Raw genomic sequence first — 27612 nt, forward strand, 5'->3', positions numbered from 1 at the left:
TGGTTGATAAAAGGGTATTGGGTGTTTCATAAATTTGTTCCAAGCTACCCTTAGCAGTACGAGATTTGTTATCTTACTTTCATTCATGATGTATTCATTGAAGTCAAAGCCCCTGCTGCCATTAGCCAGGAAGGTTTCTGTTTGGTTGATTGGCCAGATGACGCACTTATGCCGAAGATTACCCATAAACAGCTGCAGGCCGATGAGTGCAAACACACTCAGACAGAACACTGTCAGAATCATCACATCTGACAGCTTCTTCACTGACTGGATCAGAGCGCCCACAATGGTTTTTAGCCCTATGAAAAAGTAGGAAACAGACACAACGAGAAATATACAGTCTGCCAAAAATTATTTTATGTGACTCATACCTGTGTAGCGACACACACACCGGGCAATTTAAAGAATTTGTGAACACACATACCACACACAAAATGTATATAGCCTATATGATCAAATAAACATTCCACCCTTTTACATTATACATTGTACTGTAAATGTCCCCCCATTTCCAAAAAATCTCATTACAATTTTGTAACATTTTCATTTGGTCCTATTTTATTTGTTTTCAACCCAGGATTGGGTCAAATATCGAAATTTAATTTCACTCAACAGTTGACCCAACCACTGGTTAAGAACAACCAAGCATTTTTAGAGTGTGTACAGTAACTAATAATATAAACATATAGTCTAATATACAGTAAAAATGTTTTTTTACAGTAAAAAAAAATTTCTTTCATATATACACATGAAAAATAAGAAGTTTTCTTATATAAAACCTTCACACTACAAGACATTGAACATACAGTTTAAAGGTTCTCCCATCTCGTCATGGTAATTGCACACAAACTTGCCTCCCTCTTAATAAGTGAAATACTGTACATACAGTATGATTCAGATACACCAAAATGATTAACAATGTGAACATTAAAGTATGTTGTATTATATTTTATGACAGTTCATTGTGTAATATGCTATGTATTTCTATAATCATTTATCCCTCAAACACAGAGGATGCCTTCCCGACGAACCCAGTGAAACCTCAGACCTCTTTTCCTCTATTCATATTCTTGACTGCTTCCCCCTGTCATGCATAAGGCGTGGGAAATGTCCTATTGGGCAATTCAACTGTGCTGAAATAGTGGGATTATAACACCTAGTCCTATAAGCGAATCTGAATTTGAATGAAAGTGAGTGTGCTTGCATGTGCAAAACTTGCTCTCACAGTGCTATAGTAGGGTGTTCTGGGTGGTTGCCTAGGTATTGTTGGATGGTTGCTAGGGTGTTATTTGGCAGTTGCTATGCTGATATAGGTTGCTACTATGCATTTGCTAAGGGTAATGAAATTATTTCCTTACTGTCCAGGTTGAAAAGCCCATCCAAGTCTTTATATTAATTTGACCCCTAGAGATGTGTAAAGCTCTGCAATTTTTTTATTCTATTCTATACCTATGACAGCTTTTTTACACCATAAATCACTTAGAAAATAATTATTATTGCCAAAAGCACAAGTGTACACAAGTCTTCTGTATCTGTATATGTGACCCTGCCTGTGAAAACCCAGCGAAAGTCATTTTTTTAGACCATTTCGATATTGAAAATGACATAAATACTCTTTAATAATTGTATGTCTTTTTGGTGTGTGATGTGTTAATGATAGAAACATAATGAACCGGATTTAGTCTATAACAAAATTTATCTTACAAAGTTTTCTAAAGTGAAAAATGTATTTTTTTATAAAGTGCTTTATAGGGACAGGTTGTAACCTTGAAGAGATAAGATGAGAACTCTTTAAAAGATCAACACACATAGAATACTGAACACATATCAGCAAAACAGACGGTGCTTATAGAGAGCGGCGCCATACACAAACAGTATGCAGAGAGCCAACACAGAGAGAGGAAGAGGAAAGGACAGGCAGGGGGAGGAAGGTCATGCAGGTCATTTAAACGCCAAGGCTGAAGGCAGCAACATCATCATTGCTTTATCATTATGGTGTCAATGTCTATTTAACCAATCGTTAACTCCCAGAGAACATGTAACCCCATCTTTATTTCCCAGCTAATGTCTTGACAGCCGAGAGATATCATGTGACTGAATAAGTCATTCAGTTATCTAAATACTGAAATGTTACACAGTAGAGAATAATAAGAATTTTACTACACCAAATGTGTTTTGTTGTGTTTTATGTCCTTGGATATGACTGTGTGCACGTTTCACAATGTCTTTAAATGACACACCTGTTCCTAATGTTTGGTTTCCATAACCGTAACAAACACATACTCACAAAGATCTTGTCTTACTCTGACGTGTCTTTTTTACTTTCCACTCCGAGTCCTTAAAAATAACAGTAATTTTACAAAAAAAGGAAAAAATGTATATCTACATGTGTGTAAAGGATGCAGAAATTCGAAGAAAGCCACTTGGTAACAACAGAAATATACAAAAAGTAGAATAATAGAAAGACGAACTGAAAAAAGCAGGTGTCTCCAAAAGCATCATGCAGCAGAAATGTGTCAAACTAGGCTTGGCAGTCTCAGTGAATACGCTACCCACAACCCTTTGCTTTATGACACATCACATCAGCTTCTTTAAAAGAAACTCTAATGAGACGTTCCTTATCAGACAGATTGTGATACATTCTATGACTATGAAATGCACATATAAATGTCACTGTTGCCTTGATGATGTAATTAGGTTGAGTTTTGTTTTCTGCTTATTATAATGGAATGCAGCTTAAACTCAACACAACAAAATCGACAGATCTGTTCTATGCTATGGTAAGCTACGCTGAGGCTGGACATGACATGTAAAACATCATTTATGTTTTTTAGCATGTGTTAGCTGTTATAAGACCTGCATTCTGCTTAAGCAGCCGTAACTGCTTTGAAAAACAATACTCGGTTTGATCATTATGACTATAACATGGATGACTAGCTGGTGGGGAACTGCATTTAATACCAGCAACAAACCAGACCACTTTAAGTAAGTCTAGCATATATTTTTTGCCCACTAAGACCCCTGACCAAGGTCAGGAATGTTCCAACCGAGATGGTTTTAGCTGGATAGGCTATATTTCAAAATATTTTCACAAAAAAAGTCTAAAATGACATTAAATAAAACATTTTACTTTCAAGCTACTAAAGGAGACATCTGATTTATCCGACATCAATGATTTGACTGCAGACTGCAAAGCCTATCAAAAATGTATCGTTACCATTTTTGATCGTTTGGATATTAAAACATAAATCGAACATAAAATAAAAAGTATTGTTCCTGCAGCATCCTCTCGAAAAATACAGCAAGTCAATAATAAAAAGAGAAAAACAAAAACAGTAGTAATAATACTGGTAATAATACTTTGCATCGGCGTGGGAAGCAGCTCAGCCTTCGTGTTTAAACGCGTTCTCACCTGGTATGACAGAAATAGTTTTGAGAGCTCGTAGAACCCTGAAGGTTCTCAGGGCTGATACATTCCCCAGGTCCACAAACTCTGTAACATATCTGCAACAAGGGAGGATCACACACAGAACAAACACCATGACACAACACACACACAACACCACAGCACGTACGACACGACACTGCCACCATCACCACCACTGAACTGGGAGGAAGACGTCACGCAAAAGCCCGTCTAACGGGAGAAGAAACGAACAGAGGAGGAAGGAAAAGACAGGAGCATGAAAAGAGACAGCGGACGGCGCCCTCTGTTGGCCCTGAGGATGCTGGACTTACCTGGGATCACAGCAACAGTTTTCAAAGCCCTCAGCACCCTGAATGTGCGCAGAGCTGACACATTGCCTAGGTTTACAAACTCTGTAATATACCTGCAGAATGGATCGCAACACAGTTACCAGAGATAAAGAGAGAGAAGATGAGAGAAAGATGAGACTAGATTTAGGATGGAAGTGCAGTGAGGGAAGAGGAGGCTTATCGCTTCGAAATGAAGGATGGTAAAGAGAAAGGAAATTCTCATCTCCAAATAAAATGCATTGAAGGAATGTCAAAGCATGTTAAGCTTGATCAAAGGCATGTGTGGTGCATTGTTGATCACCACAGCCAATATTTTTCAACTCTCCAGTTTGTCAAACAAGCAAACATTTATAATGGAAGTCTATGGCCAAGGCATTCCAAATGTTCCAAATGTGCATTCCAATGTCAAGCGCGGTTTGCGTTTAAATTATATTAAGTTATATTATATTAAGTGTACAGGACTCTGTATTCTAGGCATTCTAGGCAACATATATAATTCTTGGCTTTGTGTTAAGTAAACAGTCCTTTTCTGGTATTCTTGCATGTATTATGTAAAAGTTTTGACGTTTACTTTGTTTTTCAAGACATTAAAAGAGCAATATATTCACACAGACAAGATCACCTACTCTTGTGTAAATATGTACAGTATGAATTCTTGTGGTAATGCTTTTGGACAGTGTGTGGCGTCGTGTCCCATAGAAATGCCACACTTGTATTGAAACCTGAACATTTCTTGAATGTTAAAATTAATATTCATCATGTATGAACATTATTTTTGCCAAAAGAAATGATCAAAAAATGATCACCCGATTAGCCAACTACAAGATAAAAGTTGGTTTAGATTTGTTGTCTAATTCTAATGTATGTCATTTCTTGAACAACAATATTTTTTCTAATAGTTTAACATTGTAGGGCAAGGTTGCCATTAAAAATCTTTAAAGGTGGAGTTCGTACCAGAGTTGTAAAAATAATGTATTTTTCATACAGGTTTTCCTAACACTGCTTAAGTTGTTATGTTGTGATGGCCGGTACGGCATGTACGGTACGGTGTTTTTGAAGAAAGCAGCCTATGAATGGCTTACTTATAATAGACACTGCATATACAATTATGTAAACATCAACTAATATTTCATTACTTCACCCTCAAGAAGCTGGTTATATGGACAAGTGGGTAATGTATGTCCTTCAAAAAATGAATGAAATGCAGATGAATTAAAGCTAAAGAAGGAAGAGAGGTATGATAAACAGGGATAAGAACAGACATCTTTGAACAGCGAACTTCTATCCATGACCTGTAAGACATTGTGCAGAACACGTCTCTCACTCACACACCCCTCTATGCAAGCATGACCTTGGGGTTCAAAGTTCATGTTGAGGTCATAATGCTGTAATAGCTTTACATTTTAGTCGCTTCACAGACCTCTACAGAGTGTCATGTGTCTTAAGAATGCCAAACAATAAATAATACATTAATTCATACTTTTTGTTGCGTTGATTGTAAATAAACCGAAAACTCAACTGCACATCAAGCAGGGAAAACGTTTATTTCCAAAAAGCTGGTCTACAACTCCCCTGTAGGTCTACGCTAAACAGTGGTTCAAGCACTTAATGGAAAAATCTCTTCATGGAAAAACATTCCTACGATATTATCTTGAATCAATATTAACTTAAAGTTCCTTTAAAGTTTCAAATTAAGTGGAATTATACTTACGCCATAGAAATGACCATGAAATCCAGCCAGTTCCAGGGGTCTCTGAGGAAGGTGAAGCCGTCTATACAGAAACCTCGAGCCACAATCTTTGTGAGTGACTCGAATGTGTAGATCCCTGTGAAGGTGTATCTGATAGATTGAGATAAAATGAACATCATTTTTAACTTTAAGAATCGCTGCCCTTTTTAATCACACCTAAAACATAATGGGGCGGTTTCCCCGACAGGGATTATCTTAAACCAGGACGAGGCCTTAGTTAAATTAGGACATTTAAGTCATTTTTACAAACATGCTTTACAAAAAAACATGACTTGTGTGCATTTTGAGACAAAACAATGCCATTGATGTATTTTAAGATACGTCACTGCTAACTGTTTTCAGTTTAGACAGCTCTAACATTTAGTCTAGGACTAGTCTTAAACCTTGTCCGGGAAACCAACCCAATAAGAAAGAATACTTACTCTACTTGTTTGGACCATTCTGGAGGATTGCTGAATGTCATGAACACACAATTTGTCAAAATTGTACACATGATGATCATGCTGAAAAGTGTAAGAAGTAGTTAAGGAAATCCTAAACAGGTTCATCCAGGAAAATGATATCTCAGACCAGATGTCAAAACAATAGCTGAATAACAAGCAGATAAAAACATAAATACTAAATTTGCACATAAGTGAAATATAGAAATACAGACAGCTGTACTATTAATATACTATTGCTTATAACTGGTAGTCAAATGTAGCCTAGTGGGTAAACATACAAAGCACATCTGAAAAGAAGTTTCAACAATCATCATCACAGCAGTGGCAATGTTCAAAGCATTGAAAAGGATATGAGTGTATCAAAATTTTAATTGCTATTCGCCTAAATAGGTTAAAAGGGCTAATGATATATAATGAGGGCGTGGCACTGAAACGGAAGATCGTTTTCCCCTTGTTAAGCACTATAAAGGTCTGAGGAGACAAGAAGACAAAACAGAGGGAGAGAGAGACAGAGAGAGAGAGAGATTAGCTACACATGTAAATCTGCATGAAATAAAAAGGAAGAAAATAAATAAATATATAGTTTATATTGAGAAATGAAATAATTATAGCTGTATTGAACATAATCTTGTAGAATCTGACATAGCACACTTCATGCTCAATAACTGTGACTACATTCAAATAAAGAGTACAAAATCAACAAGTGTGTTACATAAGGGTCAAAAGCCATTTTCTAAATGCAAGCCTGATGATTTAAACGCAGCTTTACGTGAACAAAACCAAGACAACTGCAGTGAGCCCTGGCAAAGAGATAGAGCTCTTACAGGAACTCTGACTGTAATACTAACACTAATGCTAACCGCTAACACTGCGATCCATCAGAGGCAGAAGTGCTGACTTCAGATAGTGAAGGAGGGGTGGTGGTGTGTGTATGAGGGGATGACGGTGGGTCAAAAGACCTGCAAAGCTTCTTTGATTCCATTTAATGTATGAAAAAATTACTTTATTCACATCTACACTGTTACATTACAGTTCGCATCACTGAATAAGCACACACACATAAAACACTGAGTCTGCGTGCGTGCGTGTGTGTTTTATGCAGCACACTCGCCCACTCAAGGAAACGCCAGAGAGACACGTAGATGAGCATCTTCCTGAAATCTAATTAGATTAAAAATAGACAGCTGTCTGAAGGAGGACAGCATAAGCACCCTCACTTCAGAACCCATTTGAACTGTATTTGTCTGTCTGTTCGTCCATCTGTCTTCATCTGCTGTAATCATTTTCAGCTCAAATACTGTAACATGTTTAACAAAGTAATACATTAAAAGCAGCGTATGTCAGTCAGAAAACACTGTGTCCTCTAAACTAAAGACAGCTGTCATTTTGGGGCACAGATTCCCAAAGACTGTCACACTAGCAAAAGCTGTGAACAGCCCAAAAGGCTCCATGTGTTACTGAATACCGAGCACTGGTTTCCCCTGAGTCTCTCTCTCTCACACACACATACACACACACACTGCGACAGACTGTGGGCTTCCTCCAGTGGCGGGAGCTCCCACACTGCACTGTTAGCTTAGGAAGTAGCTGCGGCTCTTTCTCTAAAGCTCACAATATCCTGTCCTAAATATCCAGCAGATCTTTCTGGTCTTTTCTAAATCTTCATAATAATGAGTATCACATTTACTGGACGATGTTACATCATCACTGTCATGAGAGTAAATAGCTAACGAGAGCAGTATGCCCCCCACCCAAATAAACCTGTAACTAGAAACATGCTCATCATAACCCAAAGTAGACCATCTTCATAACCCATGATCAAAACAACAGTTGCAACAATGACCTTGACCCCTCGTCCTTGTGGCTTCATGCCTCAGACTTAAAAATGTCAGTGACCAATACTTGGGTTCATATCTAAAGCATCAAGACTATATGAAGGATCTTACTTTAACAGAAGGTAATGGATGCACAGGAGGTTGCATGAACAAAAACTTGTTTCACATACACGCAGCGTAAAGGTCATGTGCATATAATCACATCTGCATGCGAGTACAATGCAGCCTGTTGGTCTGTCCTACAGAAAGCATTTAAGTGATATGCTGCAAAGCTACTGAAAATTTCATCATCTACAGAGAAGAGAGCCAGAGAGCCAGAGAGACATGAAGATGTGGACAAGAGCTGAGGGAAATGCTGCGGGGGAGGAGGATGAGAGCTGGGGGCTGAGCGGGGGTTTAGTAGTGGTAAAACTGGATATAGCATCACTGTTGCACTTAACTCCAAGTACATCCGATCTACTCTACGTCATTCAATGCACTTACCGTAAGGCCTCAAATGAACACCCCTTCTGAACGCTATCTGACACTTCTCCACATTTATTCACATCTATCTACAGAATCTATCTATCGTAGACATCTACACATTTGTCTCTCTATCTATATAGATATCTGTCTGTCAACAGACAAGCTTAGTATGACTGTTAACATCGTGTACAGCCAAACCATATACAGCAGGGCCAAACAAAAAAACTCCACGGCACAGTCTCAGTTAACTTTAGATAATAACTGAATGGGCAGCTGGGTCACATCCCATATCTCACAAGCATACATATACAAAGTCATGTGACTCCTGGGCTTTCTGCAGGTTTATATGCCTATGACATTCTGAATTGCTCTTTCACCCCACTACTCAAGGGACAAGGAGAACTGCAACTCTGCACTTCTCCACTTCCTCCTCCCATTCCTCTCTTTTTATTCACGTTAACCCTTATTCCACGACACATGAGCGCTACTGTTAGATGCCGTAGCCACTGCCCCTCACACGTGTGAAGAACAACACAAAACTGATGAGTTACGTAGATGGTCCTTATTTTTCTGGACAGGAGATTGACAAGGGGGAGTGAATAACAAAATATGGGAAATTTTCCTATAATTTTCCTCTAAAACACATGTTACACTTTGCTCAATTATGTAACACACACCACTACTGAGTGTACCAACAGAGATATGCTGATGCTGCTGCTGCTACTTTACTCTCACACAAACAACATACACTGAGGTTGAAGGCCATTTCAGATGCAACTGGAAAGTGGACATGGACATGTTTGGAATGTATTTTTCACATTACTGATAGGGCTTATCATGCTGCAAACTTAAAATGAAAAATGAAAATTCTGTCATGAATTACTCACTAGTTGTTCCAAACCTGTATACATTTCTTTGTTTGGTTGAACACAGAAAAAGATATTTGGACGAATGCTTGTAAACAGTTCTTGGACCCCATTGACTACCATAGTAGGAAAAATGACAATGGTCAAAAGTGTCCCAGAATAGTATGTCAAAATTGTCAAAATATCTTCTTTTGTGTTCAACAGAAGAAAAAAATTACAAAGTAATTTTTCCCACTATGGTAGTCAATGGGGTTCAAGAACTAAGCATTCTTCCAAATATATTTTTCTGTGTTCTTCAGAACAAAGGAATTAATACAGATTTGGAACAACTCGAACGTGAGTAAATGATGACAGACTTTTTTATTTTTTTATTTTATTTATTTATTTTTAACTATCCCTTTAACCAATTCATAGATGAAAAACACTTAAAACACTTAATTTATTCTGCATTCATATGTACACCACATTCTTAATGTTTGAATGACTACAATTCATATTATTATTTATCTGTATTTTAAAATTGACATTTAAAAAAAACCTACGTCACTGACCCAAAAACAGAGCAAAGCTATATGCACAAAGTCGTCATACTCGCTCTGTCCCTATATAAATAAACTGAATGATTTAAATATGCATTTCTAAATATCACCTGAAATCAATTCAGGACAATATTGTAAATTGTGACATTCGTATACAAACCTATGGAACACAAGCCATAGGAACATAGTGCCTGTCAAAATAGTGCCTGTCAAAACTGACTCTGGCTGTCAAACATCAAGAGTGATTTCTGTGTTCTGTTAACACTCCCACATATTAAAAAACATATACAAATACACACACACACACACACACACACACACCAAAAGTATTGGGACACCCCCTTCTAATGAACAGGTTTAACTATTATTTGGTTATTTCTGTTAGCTCAAATCTTAATGCTACAGCAGATAATTGAATTTTTATGGGACAGGGCCTTTTTCTATTCCAACATAACAATGCATCTGTGTATAAAGCAAGGTTCAAAAATAAATTGTTGATTCTGTCTAGTGTGGAAGAACTTGACTGGTGCGTAAAACCCAGACCTGAGCCCAGCTGACCACCTTTGGTATGACTTGCAGGCTTTGAGCCAAACACTCATCCCCCAAACCCATCAAAGACTTGTTCACAGGGGTACAGTCATCTTGGAACAGAAACAGACATTTTCTGTGATATCGTTTCTAAGGTATGAGCTGTGTTAACACAAAATTAATAATTATTAATTAAATCATTAATTCAGTTTACGTTTAATATACATTACAAAATAATAATAAAAAAAATATTATAATTTAAATGCTTTATTTATACCTGACATACACGTTCTATATGCCGCTGAAAAATAAAATGTATTGTGTCCAGTTGAAAAGTTGTTGTTTGTATACACAGACATCCGAAAAGAAGACATTTTGGTGTCAATGTAATATCGCAACACTGTGAAACCGTGATATTTTTGGATGAGGTGATCATAACGTCTAAATCTCATACCGGCCCATGCCTATGTATATATAACTGTAAATACAGTTTAATGTGGAAGACATTATGGATGTGAAGAATTAGGTAAACTAAAGCCAAAAGGTTAAACATTGACTTACTAACCACCTCTGGATTGAAGCTACATAAATATAAAACAATAAACATTTTTTTATAATTGATCTATGTAGAAATGTGTAACTCTTTAGCTTTGTATGTTATACTTATCCACCTAGATAGAATTCCCAACGGCCATTATATCTCTCTGCACTACTGCAAACCTTTCCACCACTCCCCCTGTTCTCCAGTACTACCAGAACAAGAGAGTGATGCATTTGGATCACTTGCTCTAAATTTACCATAGAGAGGCAAGCATATTCCACCTGCATAACTAGGGACAATGCGGGACTCACTTTCGTGTTCATATAGAAGGGGTCCAAGTCCTCCAGGGGCACGGCCAACATGTTCGAAGGGACATCCCCATAAATAAAGGGGACGCTCTTCCCCGCTTCCAGGTCAGTGTTATGCTTGGGTTTGTTGTCATCATCGTCATCACGGTGACTGCTGTCAGATCTGGGCTTAACAGGCTTCTTCTTTTTCTCCTCGGCGATTCGCTTCTCGATGTTGGCCAACGACTCAGGGGTGAACCTCTTGAAGCTGTGGGGGCCTGGAGGTGCGAGCAGCTGCGCGGCCATATTGTCATCCTGTAGCAGAGCCCTCTTTATTTAGAAGCCATTCAGGACAGCCAGCTCTAAGAAGAGGAGGGGAGAGTCAGGCACCCGGACAGATGTACATAGGGAACAATGAGAAAAGAAAAGATGTTAAAATTCTACAGAGATCTTGAAAAAAGACTTGAAGCAAATACATTTGCACAAACATAAAACTATTCTGAATTTTAAGATATTTATGTGTTTGCCAGTTATCAATTGATTTTAGTTGCTTCTGTTTTTCGTCATCCTCTTTGCAGTTCTCTCTCTTGCTGTTTTCTTACTCTTACACACACAGGCACACACACCTTCATTACATCCATTAAGAAGTAGATGACCAAGCAGAATAACACCAAATGCACTGCAGCACTGAAGGCTCAACCTGTATGTGTGTGCATAAAAAGAGCGAGAGTGTACATTAGTGAGTAAGATCATAAATGTATTACTGCCCTATCAACCCTCGAAGATGACCTGGATTATCTAACTATTACAGACGGTTTCAGAGGCAACAACATAAACAAACATTAAGTGGCTCAAACGTAACTTCTGGTACATCTCCGCAGAGAATCAATAACTGGTGAGTAGTTAATTTAATTTAATACAATTAATATACAATTTATTATTATTATAAATTAAATCAAAGCAGTGGCGCAAAAATGGGGTATGCAGTATATGCGGTGCATAGGGGCGACGCACAAGGGGGGGCGCCATTGTGCCAAAATATTATTTGAAGGTTTTATAATATGATATATTAACGTTAATATAAGTTCACCTCCACATAACTCTGTCGCTTATAAAATAAATCTATGTTTGTGAATAAGCTTTATAATTACATTCGGGAGTAGGGCTGCAGCTATCGATTCTTTTACTAATCGAGTATTCTACTGATTTTTCCATCGATTAATCGGGTATTCGGATAATAAGTACTTTTTCTTTATTAAAAAGCAATACTAAATATACAAGAGAAAATAAAACAGGTCTCTTAAAATGAGTAAAACAACTAATTTGTTTCCTTTTTAGAACAATTTTTATTGCTGAAATTGCACACATTAATATCTGTGAAAACTAAACCCATTTAGTACATTACATTGCCATATTAAATTCAAAATGCAATATAATACAAATATATAAACAAGAAACATGAATAAAAATAGAAAGAATAATTTCAAAGGTAAACAACTAACTTCAGCTCATGTATGATGCATTTAGTTTATATAAATTAGTTTTAGTTTTTTTATTATTATTAAATAGTAGCCTAATAGCTAAATAGTAAATAGCCTGTGACTTTTATTTTGGCAGGTTGTCGGAAGACGCTTATTTTTTAGTATGTCTGTTTCATGTCTGTAACATGTTCGTAAAATAAACTCTCAGAGCAACTCTGGAGGTGAAGTTCATGTCTTCATTCAGCGCAGACGCAGACAAATTTATGAGCATCATGCGTGTAGCACGTTAAACTGTGCAGTTCATTCACGCAGACCAGCCAGATGACATGTGTAAATAACAGGAGTCCACAAGTCCGCATCTAGTTTGATGGACTCAATGCAGCCGGAAAACAAGTTTCACTCGCAAAATAGACTAAAACTAAGTAAAATAGCAGTTCACCATTTCAATAAGCTATCACTTATTTATCAGCATGAGAAATACGTGTGAGCGTGTGAACAGACTAAAATGCGTGAGACTTGAGAGCCCTGTAACATGAATAGAGTTTAGCGGGCTGTGCATTAGAAATAGCGGTCCGTGGGGAAACGCAGTGCTCCATGTGTACTGTAGTTAAATGGATGGTTTTACTTTAATGATGTTGTGTTTTCATAAAATATGAACCACAAACTAAAAAGTGTTTTAAAGTAAGGGGAAAATCCAAAGATCTTTTATTTATCTGTGTTATAATGTATGTTATATGTCTTATTTCGCTTTTCAATAAAAGTATTATGATAAAGTTTCAGTAAAAGTTTGTTTAGGCAACAACAATATTTTTGTTTCATTTAATATTAATGAACCACAAACTAAGCATTCGTTTAAAGTAAGTGGGAAAAAAAACAAAGACCTTTCGTTTATTTGTGTTATATGCGAGTATATCATGTCACACGTCTTAATCATTTTGATAATAATGAATAATGTTAATAATACTTTTTGTTGAAGGAAAGGGAATAATCTAAATGTCTAACATTGAAGATCAAAATAAGTTTATTATTAACTGGGAACATTTCCTCACCAGCTCAACTCCGGCTACACCTCGATTGTTACTTATATTAAAACTGGACAAACTTTTTTTAGTATTAAAACTGGACAAACTTTTTTTAATTAAAGGTTACATGTCAAAATGATAGATTATACAAGTGAAACTCACTTTTCAAAGAATGCAATAAATACCCTTATTTTGGGTTTTATTTAGTTATTATAAGAAAAATTATCAAATTAAAAATTGTTTAGCCTTTTATCCGATTAATCGAAAAAACAATCTTCTGATTATCAAAATAATTGTTAGTTGCAGCCCTAATTTATTGTGTATGTTTGAACATAGACTTTATGTACTTTTACTTTTTACGCCATTGTTTTACTAGTTTTAAGATGTATTATTTATCTTTTCAGAATTGTGTATAATGTTACACTCTGAAGCAGTTGGGAAAGTGTTTATCTTTAAGCTTCTGTTATACAGTAGATGCACATCTGATTGTCACCTTCACATGATTTAAAATATAACTAGAATGACTCCAAAGGTAATTTACAACTTGTCTACAGATTTTTTATTTGTTGTGTATAACAACAAAACTGATCTCGCATACCCCTCAGAAAATGTGCACCCCTGATCTAAAGTAAATTGTTATATAACCAAATACAGAATAGATGTCTGCATCATAGACGATGAAACCGTCTATATTCCAATGCATGATGTCACCGACAATATTCAATTTGGACATTCCCAGCAAGATAAACATGTTAATTTAATTGTTTATTCATACTAAAATCTCCACAGTTTATCAGGTTTGTGGATGACTGGTTACAGAAACCTCTCCTTCAAGCAACCACACATTACAGATTCAATTTGATTCATCATCTCACTTTACAAATTGCATTTCTCAGACGAAACACTTTCTGGCTGTTTTGTTTTATGTTAAAGGGATGGCTTGGAAACATCATTCATGCAAATATTTGCTTCAGTCCATAATGATATGTGCAGAATATTTAGCTGTTCATGAAATTCTAGTCCCAACGAAATTAACAACTAGAGTTAGGGTTTACTCTCACTAGGCAATCTGAACTGTACGTTTGACCCCCAAAGCCCGGTTCATTTGACTAGTGTGATCGCTCCGTATCGCGGGCATGGTTCATTTAGGGGTCCCTGGCTCGCTTGGGAGAGGTGGGCAAGAGCACGGTGCGGTTGAGTTTGGCCGTGGTACACATGTAGTGTGAGCGCAAATCGCGCCGGAGAGAAGAACTGAAAGCATGACGTAAATTATGCTACTGTTTAAATTCCTGCCTGAGATTCAGCTGTCACCGTAAAAAACTGATAAACAGCGCACTTACAGTGTAGGCGTGTGTCATCGCAGCCAAAACTACTCCAGGTTTGTCAAACATAATCCAACGTGTGTAACGATAAGCTTTACGATAATAAAGGACGAGAGGGTGATTTAAAAGTATAATGAGCCGTTTACTCTCGTATCGTTCTCGTATGACAATGACATCATTAAAGCAGATCGGTCTGGGCAGCGCGCGCATGAAGTTAAACACCTCTAATAAGCCCCAAACTGAACATTGCGATGGATTCCGTTGTTCTGAGAGGGAACGCTTTGTTTACGTTTGCTTCGAAGCAGTCGCATTGTAATGATGAAAGCGTGCCCAGGTGTGGATGGTAAAGAGCAATGCGAGTGCATTTTTGTATGTAAACTTGTTTATATGCCATTAATAAAAAATAAATAAAAAAGAGCAATGTGAGCACAGTCCAGCGGGGGAGTGGGGAGAGGGGACAATCGCGCTCGGGCACAGTTGAGAGCAACCGGGCTAAATGAGAGTACGCCCTAAGCTATATTGGTCATGTATACATAAGCTATTTCACTTGATTTCTCATTTGATCTTACTAATCAGAACAGAAGTTAAAGAAACATTTTACCCAAAAATGAACATATTGTCATTATTTACACACCCTCGTGTCATTGAAACCCCCATGGCTTTCTTTGTTCTTCTGAACATTTTTTTTAATGAAGTGGATTGTGACCTCCTCTTCTCAAGCTACACAGATGCAAAAGCATCATTAAATGACGTCATATGACTCGTGCTGTATAGCCTTGGAGACCATTCCAAATTTTAATTTAATCAGCATTTCTAGATGTATTGCAGCCATTCCAGTCCAGTGTCTGTTGAATTTAAACAAAATCAAACCTCACGAAGAAATATAGTCATCCAACAGCAATGTGAAAGACTGACAACATGACAAGACACAAGAAAACTGTGATAATAATTATTACATAAAACAATAATTTTGAACTTTTCCTAAATACATGTAAAAATGTTACTGTTGTATTGCTTGAAAGTGAATATGAACTTGGGTTTTTTTATAGTTTTCGAGTATTTGAGAGAGAAATACAGAGCATCTTTTCTGTTAGTTTGACCTGATTCTCCAGTTTTAATTTTCTGCAAATGAATGCAAATAGAAACAATAATTTTATTTGAAATTTTGGAGATATCGTTCACAGAATGTAACAAAAATAATAATTTTACCTAAACACATAATATATAGTAAATTCAGAAAAACTGAAACTAATTTTGAAATGGTCTACAAATGTTTTTCCACGGCTGTATATTTCAAGCGTTTCGAAGGCATAAAAATGGGTTTTGTTTAAAACAGCCCTATAATATAATCTATTATTTTATGAGTCTAGTCTTTTACTCTTCTACTTGTGTGGTAGATTTTGCTGTTTTATTTAAAAATTAAATGTCCCAACACTGCATAAATGACGCATATCACAATGAGAGAGACTGCGCAGGAAAAGCAGGTCAAGACTTTCAACAAATAATAGATTTTAGGTTATTTTTCACCAAACCCATTTGTATGCCATCAGGACACCAGATAACACTGGCAGGTGTGGGGATATTTAATGTTTGGTGTGCCTTTGAAGCTTCTATTGTACCCCCCCAAAACAAAACTTTTTATAAAAAAAATGGTACATTTTGGATCGGAAAAACAAAGAAAGCCATCAGAGTTTTAAACAACAGAATTATCTAGCAGTTAGTCTCCATCAAGCATCAGAGATTAATCCTGTTTCAGAAAACTACTATGACAGCGTGTCTACACCGGACGCGACCGGCACAACGCAACATGACAAAAGACATTAGAAACGCATTAGAACCCATTATAATTTTACATTTTGTCCACACTGGATGAGGCGATAAATTTGTCTAATCTCATTAAAACTCCTTATAAGAGAATACTGATATTAATAAATACAGTGTGTCAATTATGTTTTGGACAAAAAAAGCACATCAACGAACCCAGAGTCTAGAATTTAAACTTTAGGCCCACATAGGGCTGTCATAAAATTACATTAAACATTCAAACCCTTAACTTCAATCTACCAGAATTATTTACACTGGCACTCTTTTTTTAGAATATGTTCATTTTTAGCACTGAGCTTTCGCAAATTTGTTATATTGCCGGAGCTCTATCCATGAAGTTCACTACAATTCAACATGATTGATGTTGTGGCACATAAAAACTGTGAATGACATCAGTACCGCTTGGTCACACTCCAGTGTTCCCAGCCCTCTAGTCCCTCAGGCTTCCCAAATGTGGGCTATACCTTTTCCAGAATGCCCCTTACATGCATTTCATCTTGCAAGCCTGTCCTGCATTTACATTTCAGTGGTTAAAGCTGTACAAAAAACTTATCTTAAGGAAAAAATAAACAAGTACAATGACTAGAGACATTTCATACAAGCACACTATTTTCTGATAAGTGTATAACATCAAAATAATGACATCTGAACTAAGTGTTATATGTTCTGACAGCTAAGTATCAAGCACACAATTTTTTTCAAATTCAAAATTCTTTGTAAAAATAAGATAGTTTGATATGATGTCTAATGCTGATTCCCTGTTCTATATACCCTTAATGACACAGTCAGTTAATTATTTATACACAAAAAACTGATTCAGTTAAGTCAGCACAGGCCAAATCAATATTCAAGTGCCACGATCACGTGACATCGCTCTTTATGCCAGGCGACTTCATCACCATTAAAACTGATGTTTTACAGGTCGACAGCAAAAACGTCAGCTAAAGCGAAAATGAAATTTCCATGCCAAAGACTAACTGTGTAATAGACGATTCAAATACAAAGTAAACAGAATGACGTGCGTTTCAGGTTACATGAGGGCTCTGTCCAACCTCCAAGTCTCCTTGAGTTGTGCCAAATTTTGACTCCCCGCCAGATTACGACTCCCCACCAGATTACGACTCCCCTCATTGAAACTGCTGGGGATTAGCTAATCCTAACCTCTCCCCCAGACCTAATCCTAACCCCTAATGTTAGTGGGGAATGGGGAAGTCATAATTTGGCAGGAGTCATTTTTCTGCACCCCACCGGGATACTGTAGAGACGCCTCAGCTCAATGTGATACATAAACGACAAGCTGTGTCAGAGAGACCAGCCCTGAAAAATCCTATACACAATGGCCTTAAAATTCTTGCATTTTCTCTTTACAGGCTATGGTGTTTACTGTTTACCCACCAACTGTTATATGAAATTGTGTATTTTGTCCCAATCAATAGTTAAGCATCAACAAAGTAAATCAAACCATCATATGCTATATCATTCTTTGAAAATGATCGATGCCAAATCGACAGGTAGGCTACTTACATGCCTTAAAAGCAAAGTCATTGCCTAGTCCCTTCCCTTGTAAAAGGAACATTCCGGTCCCGTCGTGAAGATATTCCTACAAATTCCCGGTGTCCGTACGAATAACACAAAATGCAATTTTTAGAAAGCATCTAATAACCGACAAAAAGTCCTCTGGCGATACACTACCGTCGAATACTTGACTCCTTAGTGGCGCTGTTCTTTTCAGCACTGCTTTGCGCGAGCTCACGCTTGTCCTCTAGGTGTTGAAAAAATCCATCTACAGATGCGCCCTTAAGCCATCAAACATCCCGACTAAAACGTTTTTTTTGGTACGTGACTCTGACTATAACTAAATGATACAGAAAGTGAATGATCGGTGTCTGGTACTGTACATTAAGGGGAGGGGGAGCGCGACTGTCACGAGGAAGAACCTGACCATAAACCCGTCCCGTGTGGAGAATAAAGGCCATAAAATTGGATTATAACTTTAAACCAAACCACATAAAATGAGAGCAGGAGAACTCCAACTGTGAGTTTGTCCGATTACATTTCTCATCTACATTTGGCGTTTCTGATATATGTTTGGTCATTGAACACCTTTACTTCTTGGGACATGTCACACGATTTACAAATCTTTTGAGATTATACAAGTCAGACTTCTGGTTTGCGTTTCGTTTGATACCCTATATTCTTCACCTTTCGCATATTTTGCCCATCTCGATTAATTACAAGCGTTGTGCATCTAATTGTACTAAATATTGTGGGATTACCAGATCGGTATGTCCAAGTTTGTTTGCAGTAATTATGACAACTGTATGTTCACGCGTGGGCCCCACTCTCTCGACTGAAATACTGCAGTGAAGCTCGTGTGAAGGCACGAGCCAGCGAATCAATCTGTGAAATATAAGTGATAACTAAATCTCAACACCACTGACGTCTCAGACAGCCGTGCCTGTAATGTCTTATCATGTCTCGAGTTTCTGTTCCGGGATGTTTTATTTTCATTTTATTTGAACACTTCAAGAACATTTGGAACTCTTGTCCGTTTGAGCACCACACCCGTACAGTCTGACTGTCCTCCCTCTGATTTAAGCCGCAACACCGCGCGAGGCACATCATTTCGCTTCGCTTCATGTCGGAGTGAGGATAAAATGAGAACGGTAGTTGCCGTTTTAACGACAAAATCGGAAACGTGCAGATTCTAAGGAGACTAGCCCAAATAAGTATGGCGAGAGTGACTCGAAGGGAGGGGGAATGCAGGCGCAGGGGGACTTAAAACTGCCACATTAGTGATTTTGACATGTTGTGTTACAAAACACTGTCACAAATTACATTAGAATGCTTAAAATAGCGTCATGCGGCGGTCTGGGTCTTCGCTAGCGAAATAAACACATGCAATAAAGTTTGCGGCGGTCTGCCTTGCCTGTCCCATCCTATGCGTATATTCTAAATTTCGATACAGACACCAATGTTATGTTTTCATGGCCAGGCCAACACCCTCATTTACCTATGACTGACTTTTAGTTTCTTCGCATACAATCCACTTGACCAGTACTATAACTGTTAGTAGAGTCAGGCGTGTAAATTGATATTTTCCTGCGTTTTCTGCAGCAAGACAAGCCACATCTGCGAGCAGAAAAGATGCTGAGCGAGAGAGACCGCTCTGCGGCAGATGAGTCCAGGTATGAGGCACGCTCCGAATGGGCTATAAACACCTGACTAAAATACAACACTTGCGCTGTAGACAAGAGAAAGTCGACTTACTTTTTCCGCATTAAGAGCGATCCATGTAGATATTGCGTGCCTACGAATGTTTAAAAGACCCATGAGAAACTGCGGATGTCGCCATATTGTTGCCGCTATCTTCCTTCCCAGTGCGTACGGCTAGCCTGCATAATTGATGACTCTCAGCAAATTGTTAGGGAGCGTCTGCAAGTACCCTACTTCCGACTTCCCGTACTGACCGAAGGAACGCTGCAACGTAAGCGAAACAGCGCTAAAAGGGACTATCAATCACAATGTTAGCTCAGTTTACCACACAAAACATCATCTATTTAAATTCATTTGTCTGCACAGTTGTGTCCCTGATTTTGAATGTCTGTAAAATTGCATTTCAACAGTTACATTCGGACGTTTAATGAATAATAAAAGAAAACCAGGAAGAACAAGAATTGGAAAGCAATATTCATAAAATAAAACTTTTTTTTCATAATATATAGTGTCAACACTGTGGAAGGTCTGAAGGATCAGAGAGAGAATGGCAATATTTCTTATAAAATTCTGGAATTAACTGAAATTGATACAACATAGAAAATACAAAACCTTGTTTGGGGTTTTGTATCATTTGAAATGTTTTAAGCAGTCCGTACTTTCTTGAAAACCTTGTTTTAATTCTGATGTCAAACACAGCGTTATCCGTAATACTGAAAACATTTATACCATGAAATACTGAATGGTGGTCAAATAAACCCAGGTAGTAATACTTGTTGTTTTGAGAACAGTGATCAGCGATGGAATAAGCTTGTGGGGTTGTTAAACCAATGTGGTTGGTTGAGCAGTGTTGAGGAAGCTGGTTTTAAGTGTTCAAGGTTTTCAGGCAATTCCACTAATCCAGTTAGACGGTGCAAGAAAAAATCGGCTTTAGACTTTTAACTTATTGCCAACTCCCCCTTCTGGGCCACCTGAGCATCTTTTCTAGTCCTCACTGATGAGCCCCGAGTGGATGAAGCTTTGCTGTGCAATGCGCCACCAGCCGTGGCCGTGTTTGAGCACTGTCCTTGGTGCTGAAGTCTAACTTTGTTTGTGATCCAAATGGGGCATAGCAGATTTTTAACTTGATACTGTCTGCAGATATAATGGAAACTAGCAGAGAACATTTTTGTTCTTTTGTCAGAGGTGGAAATATTTTTGTTTCTAGACAGTGTTGCAAGTAACACAGAAGCTCAGGGCTTAAAGATATTACTGTTCACCTAATCTCATCAAGTAAACCTATACGTGACCATGGAGAATTTTAGGAATAAGTGCTTTTGTTAAAACGGGCGGACAGGCAGATTAATTCGCTTTAAGCCGCCACAGAATCGTCGAATAAACTACGGAGAAATGGCGCCCTGCTCTGATTCTTTATACACGGACGCCATCTGTTGGCACACTACTGCATTGTGCCATTGTCCGAATATTACGTTCTAGACGCAGACGTTGACTGGGTCACATGGTATTCGTAGCAACTCCCCTTTTGTTTATCAAACGAATCTGTCAGTGCTGTGGAGTTGTTGTCAAAAAATGGCGTTTTTAATGCACGCGTGCGCTTTTGGAGTGAAAATCATTACCTTACCACTTAAGATAGCGGAGTTGCTTGGACTTTTATCTTTTTACAAACGCCTCTTTCCTTTAATAATATCAAGATGTGTTCCTTCGTACAATGACAAAATGAACGACAAGAAAAGGGAATTATTTCGAAACTTGTCTAAATTTTACCCCCAAAACGGCCCTCTGCGGGTCTTGGAGGTCGGCTGTGGATCCGGGGCGAACTTTGAGTACTACCCGAATGGCTGCAAAATTACATGCGTCGACCCAAACCCCTATTTTCGAAACTATCTGGAGAAAAGTATGGCGAAGAACGACCACCTCGTTTATGACAGCTTCGTAGTCGCTTCAGGTGAGAATCTCCAGGTAGTGGAGGACAACTCGGTGGATGCTGTGGTGTGCACACTGGTTCTGTGCTCGGTCAATGATATTCCCAAGGTTCTGCAGGAGTCAAAGAGAGTTCTCAGGCCCGTAAGTGATGACAGTTAAATCAACATGTGTTCAGTCCAGTGATCTGTGAATAACATTAAAATATTGAAAAACGGTGGTTCTTGCGCATATTATTGAACACAATCACTGATAATTAATTTTCTGACGATCAGTCCAAAAGTTAGCATTACATAAGCAAGCAGTACGTTCTCAGCTACACGTAACGTAAGGTTGCACAGCATAATTGCAAGTTCATGTCTATTCATCTTTGATTTGCTTAATGTAATGTCATTAGAAACATATGCTATGTCATGATGTCATTATACAGAGTACTGTCTTCAAATCAGAGTGTTTTAAATACCGAAAACCCATACTCTCACTTTTGAGTAACAAATGGACAATACGTGTTTTATAGAACGTTACTCTTTTTTTCTTCAGGGTGGAGCCTTTTTCTTTCTTGAGCATGTGGTGTCTGACCCATCAAGCTGGATTTATTTTTTTCAACATGTTCTACAGCCATTTTGGTAATATAAAACACGCAGTAAACAGACAAATACACAATTGGTCTTCTCATAGGATCCCGCTTACATTTTACTCAATAGATAAAATTGGGGTGTTTTCTATCACGTGGATATCAGAAATATACAGTGTGAAGTTTTTTGCATATTTATACCCTGATGTTAGACTTTACAACAATGGTTATTAGATGCAAGGTATATATTTTAAAACATGGCAAAATATACTCCCGGGACACGGCTAAATCTATTTTTGGTGGTTTTCACCTACTCAAACTTGAGGATAGAGAGCAATACTGGTAAGAAAACATATTGCCACGTAAACAAAGGCCTGACATGGGAGAACGCAAATCTCCAGTAGAAAACTTGTGCAGAATTTGTGTTCTGAAATAAACGGGCTATACAGTATACTCACATTTAAATGTGTTTGTTAGGTACTATTTTGGCGATGGCTGTGAGACAACTCGTGCCACTTGGAAGCACCTGGAGGCAGCTGGCTTCTCTGATCTACAGTTACGCCATATTGAGCCCCCTCTGTTTTTCATGATCCGACCACACATTGTTGGTTACGCCGTGAAATAATGGATTTTGCAAAAAGGGAACGATGAATATGAAGGGCATGTATTGTTTAAATGTATCTTTGATATATCAGTTTGTATAAAACAGTAAAACACAATTGTTTTATTTGCAAAGGGTTGAAACCAACCTATATCTTTTGCATGAATGGATCTACACTGTAAAACTTTGCTGTAGTTTTGCAGCAGGTTTGGTCGAGTACTTTGCTATTAGTACTGTTTTCAATTTGAGTTAAACTTTACTTTAACCAAAATTAAAACACTTTGACTTTCGATATTCAAAATGAGCAAGAAGAGACATAATGGTAAAAATGACATTCTTCCTAAGCATTTTGTCTTGTTTTCTAGTAAAATATTTAAATCTTAAATTAGGATACATTTACATAACAAGAAAAGTGACCCAAGATGTTTTGTCTTGTTTTATGAAAGAAAATTTAAGAACTAGGTAAGTTTATGTTTAAAACAGTTACAGTAAGTTACTGGCAAAACTACAGCAAAGTTTTACAGTGTAGTTATTTGTGTATCCTGTTTGCAGAACTTTAGTGGTTACGATGCAAAGAAAGGGTTAAATGTAAGTAGTGCAAAAACCTTACACCATAAATAATCTAGAGAAAAGTATTGTATTTGTTTTTTGCTGCAATATGCAGATAAACCTTTCCGTTGCCAGTGAACTGCATGTTTGTTTACTTGTGATGTAACAACAGCCACAAAAATAATTGAAACAAGTGCTAAATGAGCTACATTTTGAACACAAAGAATACATTTTTGGTACCTATTTTCTTACAGTTTAAAAGAGAGCCCTGGTTCACAGTATTTTTAAATCGCCAGCACCTGAGGTCTCATGGGACCGATAATGTGCATTTGACAAATATTTAAAAAAATGGTGGAATCATATTATCTGGGTATTTTTTTGTGTACTCAATTTGCAATGGTGAAAAGTGAACTGGGGAAAATGCAACACTCAATAAAACCGTCTCAATTGTTAACCAACATGTACTGCTTCAAGTCAGATGTCAATCGGGCTGCTCAGTGCCACATGAAGTCCAACATTCCTGTCCTGGAATACTTACCAGCCGTTCCACCTGTGCAGTAGATGGAGCAACTATTATTTTTAGTGCAATTTGAGAATAAAAATGTCTTAGTGTGAGCATGATCACTAGAGATACTTTTCCAGCACAATCTCCTCTCCTTTCTTCAATTTTACAAGGTAACTAACTCGAATGAATGCAAATAATCTTATTCACAAGTTTTAGCATGATCTTCTTTTGTCCCTATGATAGATAAGTTAATGGTTGGGGTAGGGGCCAAGTGTTTTTTTTTTTGTTCTCAAACTCATGAAATATTTACAATTTCTCAATAGATCAATTTGGTCTTCCCTTTTTCAAGTAGTTTGATCTTGTATTACTGAAACAGCTACCTGGAGGCATTATGAATATGGCCTCTGAGTGACATGACTTTCCAGAAAATGGACTTTGGTCATATGCTATCTACTTGAATGGGAAAAACAGATATCTAAAAAAAAATACTTTCAAAGGTCTAACCAAGAATTAAACCTGATATCTACTGTACCCTTAATGTAGTTAATTCAGCTCAAATTTCCAAGATTCTGTTGTAAAGCTATTTGACACATAATAGTCAAAATTAAGGACAGAGAAAAAAACATTGCTAAAAGGTCTGACAGAAAAGGAGAATAAAGAAATCTTCGGTAAATAATACATGAATCCAAAAATCTGTACTGACATAAAGAGCCTAAAATAGCATTTGTTTACATACATGTATGTTTGTTATTTTGTTTAAAGATCTTGAGGCTCCCATATTGAGTTCAATGTTTTTCATAATCCAACCACTGTAAAAAATAATGAATGAGAAGGTTATCTTAAGCATGTATTTTTTAAACTAGGCCTGTTTAAGTTATATAGCTGCTTTAAAAAGTGTCTTTCGTTTGTTTTAAAAAGTAAAATACAAAAGGTTTTTTTTGCAAACAGTTACAATCAAGATGTGTTATAGCTTTTGTATGAACTGATCTTGTTAAACCTTTCTCCTTTTTGCAGTGCATGTCAATTAGATGGGACCAAAGAAGTCACGACACTCAGCGGCCATATTTTTGACATTATAAACACTTTTTTGTGCATGCCATTTATAGACAATTTGTCTATAAAGTACTTTAACAATGACACTAGCTTTTTGCATAAGTACATTTATTTATAAAACTTGACTAAGAACAATAAAATAACAATATACTGAAACGGAGGTTATTTGCCTTTTCATGTTAATTTTGGTAGGAAAATACTTACTGTACATACCCTCTCACAGAGAATCCTTATCAACATTTGACACTTTACTATAGGACGGGACTTTTTTGCGGCTGATGCGCTTTCCTCTGTTCATAGCTTTAGCACTGCAGCTAAGTTTTGTTATAAAACAAGGCGTTTTTTATGCACGTGTGCGCTTTTTAGTGAAAATCATTATTATACCACTGCAGGTAGCGGACTTTTTTGGTCTTTAATCTTCCTACAAACGCATCATCTCACGCTTCAGGTGAGAATCTCCAGGTAGTGGAGGACAACTCGGTGGATGTTGTGGTGTGCACACTGGATCCGTTTCAACCTCACTCTGACCTTCACTGATGGTCTAAATAGAATGATAACCTTCGTTCCGTCTTCTCTAGAGACCTTATGTAAACAAAGTCATGCCCATGACCCTGGAGGCGGAACTCCCCCACGTATAAAAGCGGGTTTTACTTCCTGCTCGTCCTTTTTACCTTTCTCGCCTTAAGAGACCTGGTACGGGTAAGAACGATCTAATATTTCACCATTCAATTCTTCACCAGATGGTGCAGGTGCCTTGTGTCACTGTGAATTGTGGTGTTTTTCTGCTGAAGAATTGCAATTTGGTAGAATATACTATCACTGCATTAATGTTCATTCAGGCTAGTTCTAATATACTAGCAGCTCAATTGGGGTTATTCTGATTTGTTTTTCAGAGTATTCATTAGTGAGTATTGATTATACTTCATTACAAAATTTTGGTGTGTAGCCTATTGTATATTTTCTCATATCCTATATCACTGTTTGCAGTTGTTGGGATTTCATAAAGGCCTGCTAAGTACGTTTGCGTACTGGTGCGGGTCTTTGGATTCGTGTGTGTTTGATATATTTCACTGCTGTTTACAGCCAGTGTATTGTGTGTGGATTACCTGCTTAGCCAGTAGTTTGGCTTCTCAGTGATGCAGGTTTTGTCACTCGGCATTGGACCCTCGTGATGGGCATAGAGAGAATGTCCTTCATGCTTGGGGGTTGCTCATTTCAAAGAAGATGTGGATAATCCCTGCTCTGCAGTTTGTGACCTACCTAGAGATGAACAAATTTGCCGTGCTAATAGGGCATGCAGCTCTGAGAGTGAGAGTGGTTGGGAAATGGAACATTCATCGGATAGGCATGGTCATAAGCCCACGCAGCATTCATGTGATCATCGTGACTCCACACTAAACGTCCAACGTCAGCTCCAGCAATAGAAGGTGGTAACACAAACACTCATATGCAGATCCTAACAGCTATTCAGAGTTATCACGGAGAATGGATCAGTTTGAAGCTAATCGGTCCTCCTCCTCATCTCTACCTTCCAGTAAGGAAGACGTTCCAGTTGGTGGGCAACAGTCCCATCCTGGGGAAGTTGCAAAGGATCCTAATGTGTTATCACTTTTGGCTCCCCACTCTCTCTTTGATGATACACAGCAGTCAGGAGAAGGGAGCCAAGATGAGGGAAATCGTTCAGAGTCTGCAGTAGTTGAGGATGATCCAACAATGAAAGAGGAGTTTTCTTCAAATACCCATATGACTAGGGTTTTTAGTATAGCCAAGATAGTTGGCCGGCATTCTCCATTGCCTGATCCAGCTCCTGTTGGGGGTGTATGAGAAGGCATATCTCAGAATACTTCTGTACCTTGCATTCCAGTGGCAGACGACTACACTTCTATGTTGAGAACAGCTTGGAAGAAACCGTATCAAAAGCCTCAATTTTATGCAGGCTGTAGACGGTTGGCCAATGCCCGTTACCCTTCAGAAACTGGATTGGGGGACATGCCACCAGTAGAGCAAGCGATAGCTGAATGGACTATCTTAGGTCCCGTCCGTGCTTCTGCTTACCCTCATTGTCCCAGGAAGGAGTTTGCCAAAACCTTTAATAAAATAAACAAACAAAGCATAAACCAAAGTAAAGGGCCAGCAGCCACCACACGGTCGACTGCCGGCTACACAAACATAACTAAAACCATAACATAAAATCAAGGCCTGGTCCTCTCTTATCGTACCTTCCTGTCGCTCCTCCTCTTATGCTTCCGGAGCTCCTCCGTGAGAGATGCGAGACCAGTGTTACGCACAGCCGACACTCATTATCATTCGCGCCACCTGCCTCGCTTCGTTCTCTCACGGCTCTCGTCCCGCCTCGCTCGTCAAATGTACTTAAGTAGACTTTTTGAGTATCTGTACTTTACTTGAGTATTATTTTTTCTGAGTACTTGTGACTTTAACTTCAATACATTTGAAAGACAAATATCATACTTTTTACTCCACTACATTTATAAAAAGGTCCAAAAGTAGAAAGTCGTTTCTATGTAGCGGGTTTTC

General features: G+C 37.9%; 2 protein-coding genes across 7 annotated transcripts in view; one reads left to right on the forward strand and one right to left on the reverse strand.

Annotated features, from left to right (window-relative positions):
- scn8ab (sodium channel, voltage gated, type VIII, alpha subunit b) overlaps positions 1-20079 on the reverse strand; it is a 56787-nt gene extending 36708 nt beyond the window's left edge. For 3 of the 6 annotated variants that reach the window (XM_057337050.1, XM_057337052.1, XM_057337048.1), the window contains exons 1-7: positions 19930-20079; positions 11035-11372; positions 6301-6420; positions 5929-6017; positions 5468-5596; positions 3739-3830; positions 78-299 (exon numbers count right to left, since the gene is read on the reverse strand). In XM_057337050.1, coding sequence (XP_057193033.1) covers positions 78-299; positions 3739-3830; positions 5468-5596; positions 5929-6017; positions 6301-6420; positions 11035-11316 — 934 coding nt within the window. In that variant the 5' untranslated portion in view covers positions 11317-11372; positions 19930-20079. Of the gene's footprint in view, positions 1-77; positions 300-3412; positions 3505-3738; positions 3831-5467; positions 5597-5928; positions 6018-6300; positions 6421-11034; positions 11373-19929 lie in introns of all 6 variants that reach the window. The other 3 variants (XM_057337051.1, XM_057337054.1, XM_057337049.1) reach the window with 2 other exon arrangements.
- A 1315-nt stretch (positions 20080-21394) lies between these two features.
- tmt1a.1 (thiol methyltransferase 1A, tandem duplicate 1) lies at positions 21395-25249 on the forward strand. The gene is made up of 3 exons (XM_057337992.1): positions 21395-21939; positions 22336-22421; positions 22847-25249. Exons 1-3 carry the CDS (start codon positions 21445-21447, stop codon positions 22992-22994), a joined length of 729 nt encoding a protein of 242 aa, XP_057193975.1. The 5' UTR covers positions 21395-21444; the 3' UTR covers positions 22995-25249.
- The last annotated feature ends 2363 nt before the right edge of the window (positions 25250-27612 follow it).

The sequence above is a fragment of the Triplophysa rosa genome, linkage group LG7 (genome assembly GCF_024868665.1).
Source record: "Triplophysa rosa linkage group LG7, Trosa_1v2, whole genome shotgun sequence".
Taxonomy (NCBI): domain Eukaryota; kingdom Metazoa; phylum Chordata; class Actinopteri; order Cypriniformes; family Nemacheilidae; genus Triplophysa; species Triplophysa rosa.

Coding starts and splice junctions, on each gene's coding strand:
- tmt1a.1 (XM_057337992.1), top strand. CDS start 21,445: ATGGCGTTTTTAATGCACGCGTGCGCTTTTGGAGTGAAAATCATTACC. Junction 21,940..22,335: donor CAAAGAGAGTTCTCAGGCCC/GTAAGTGATGAC, acceptor TTTTTTCTTCAG/GGTGGAGCCTTTTTCTTTCT. Junction 22,422..22,846: donor CATGTTCTACAGCCATTTTG/GTAATATAAAAC, acceptor TGTGTTTGTTAG/GTACTATTTTGGCGATGGCT.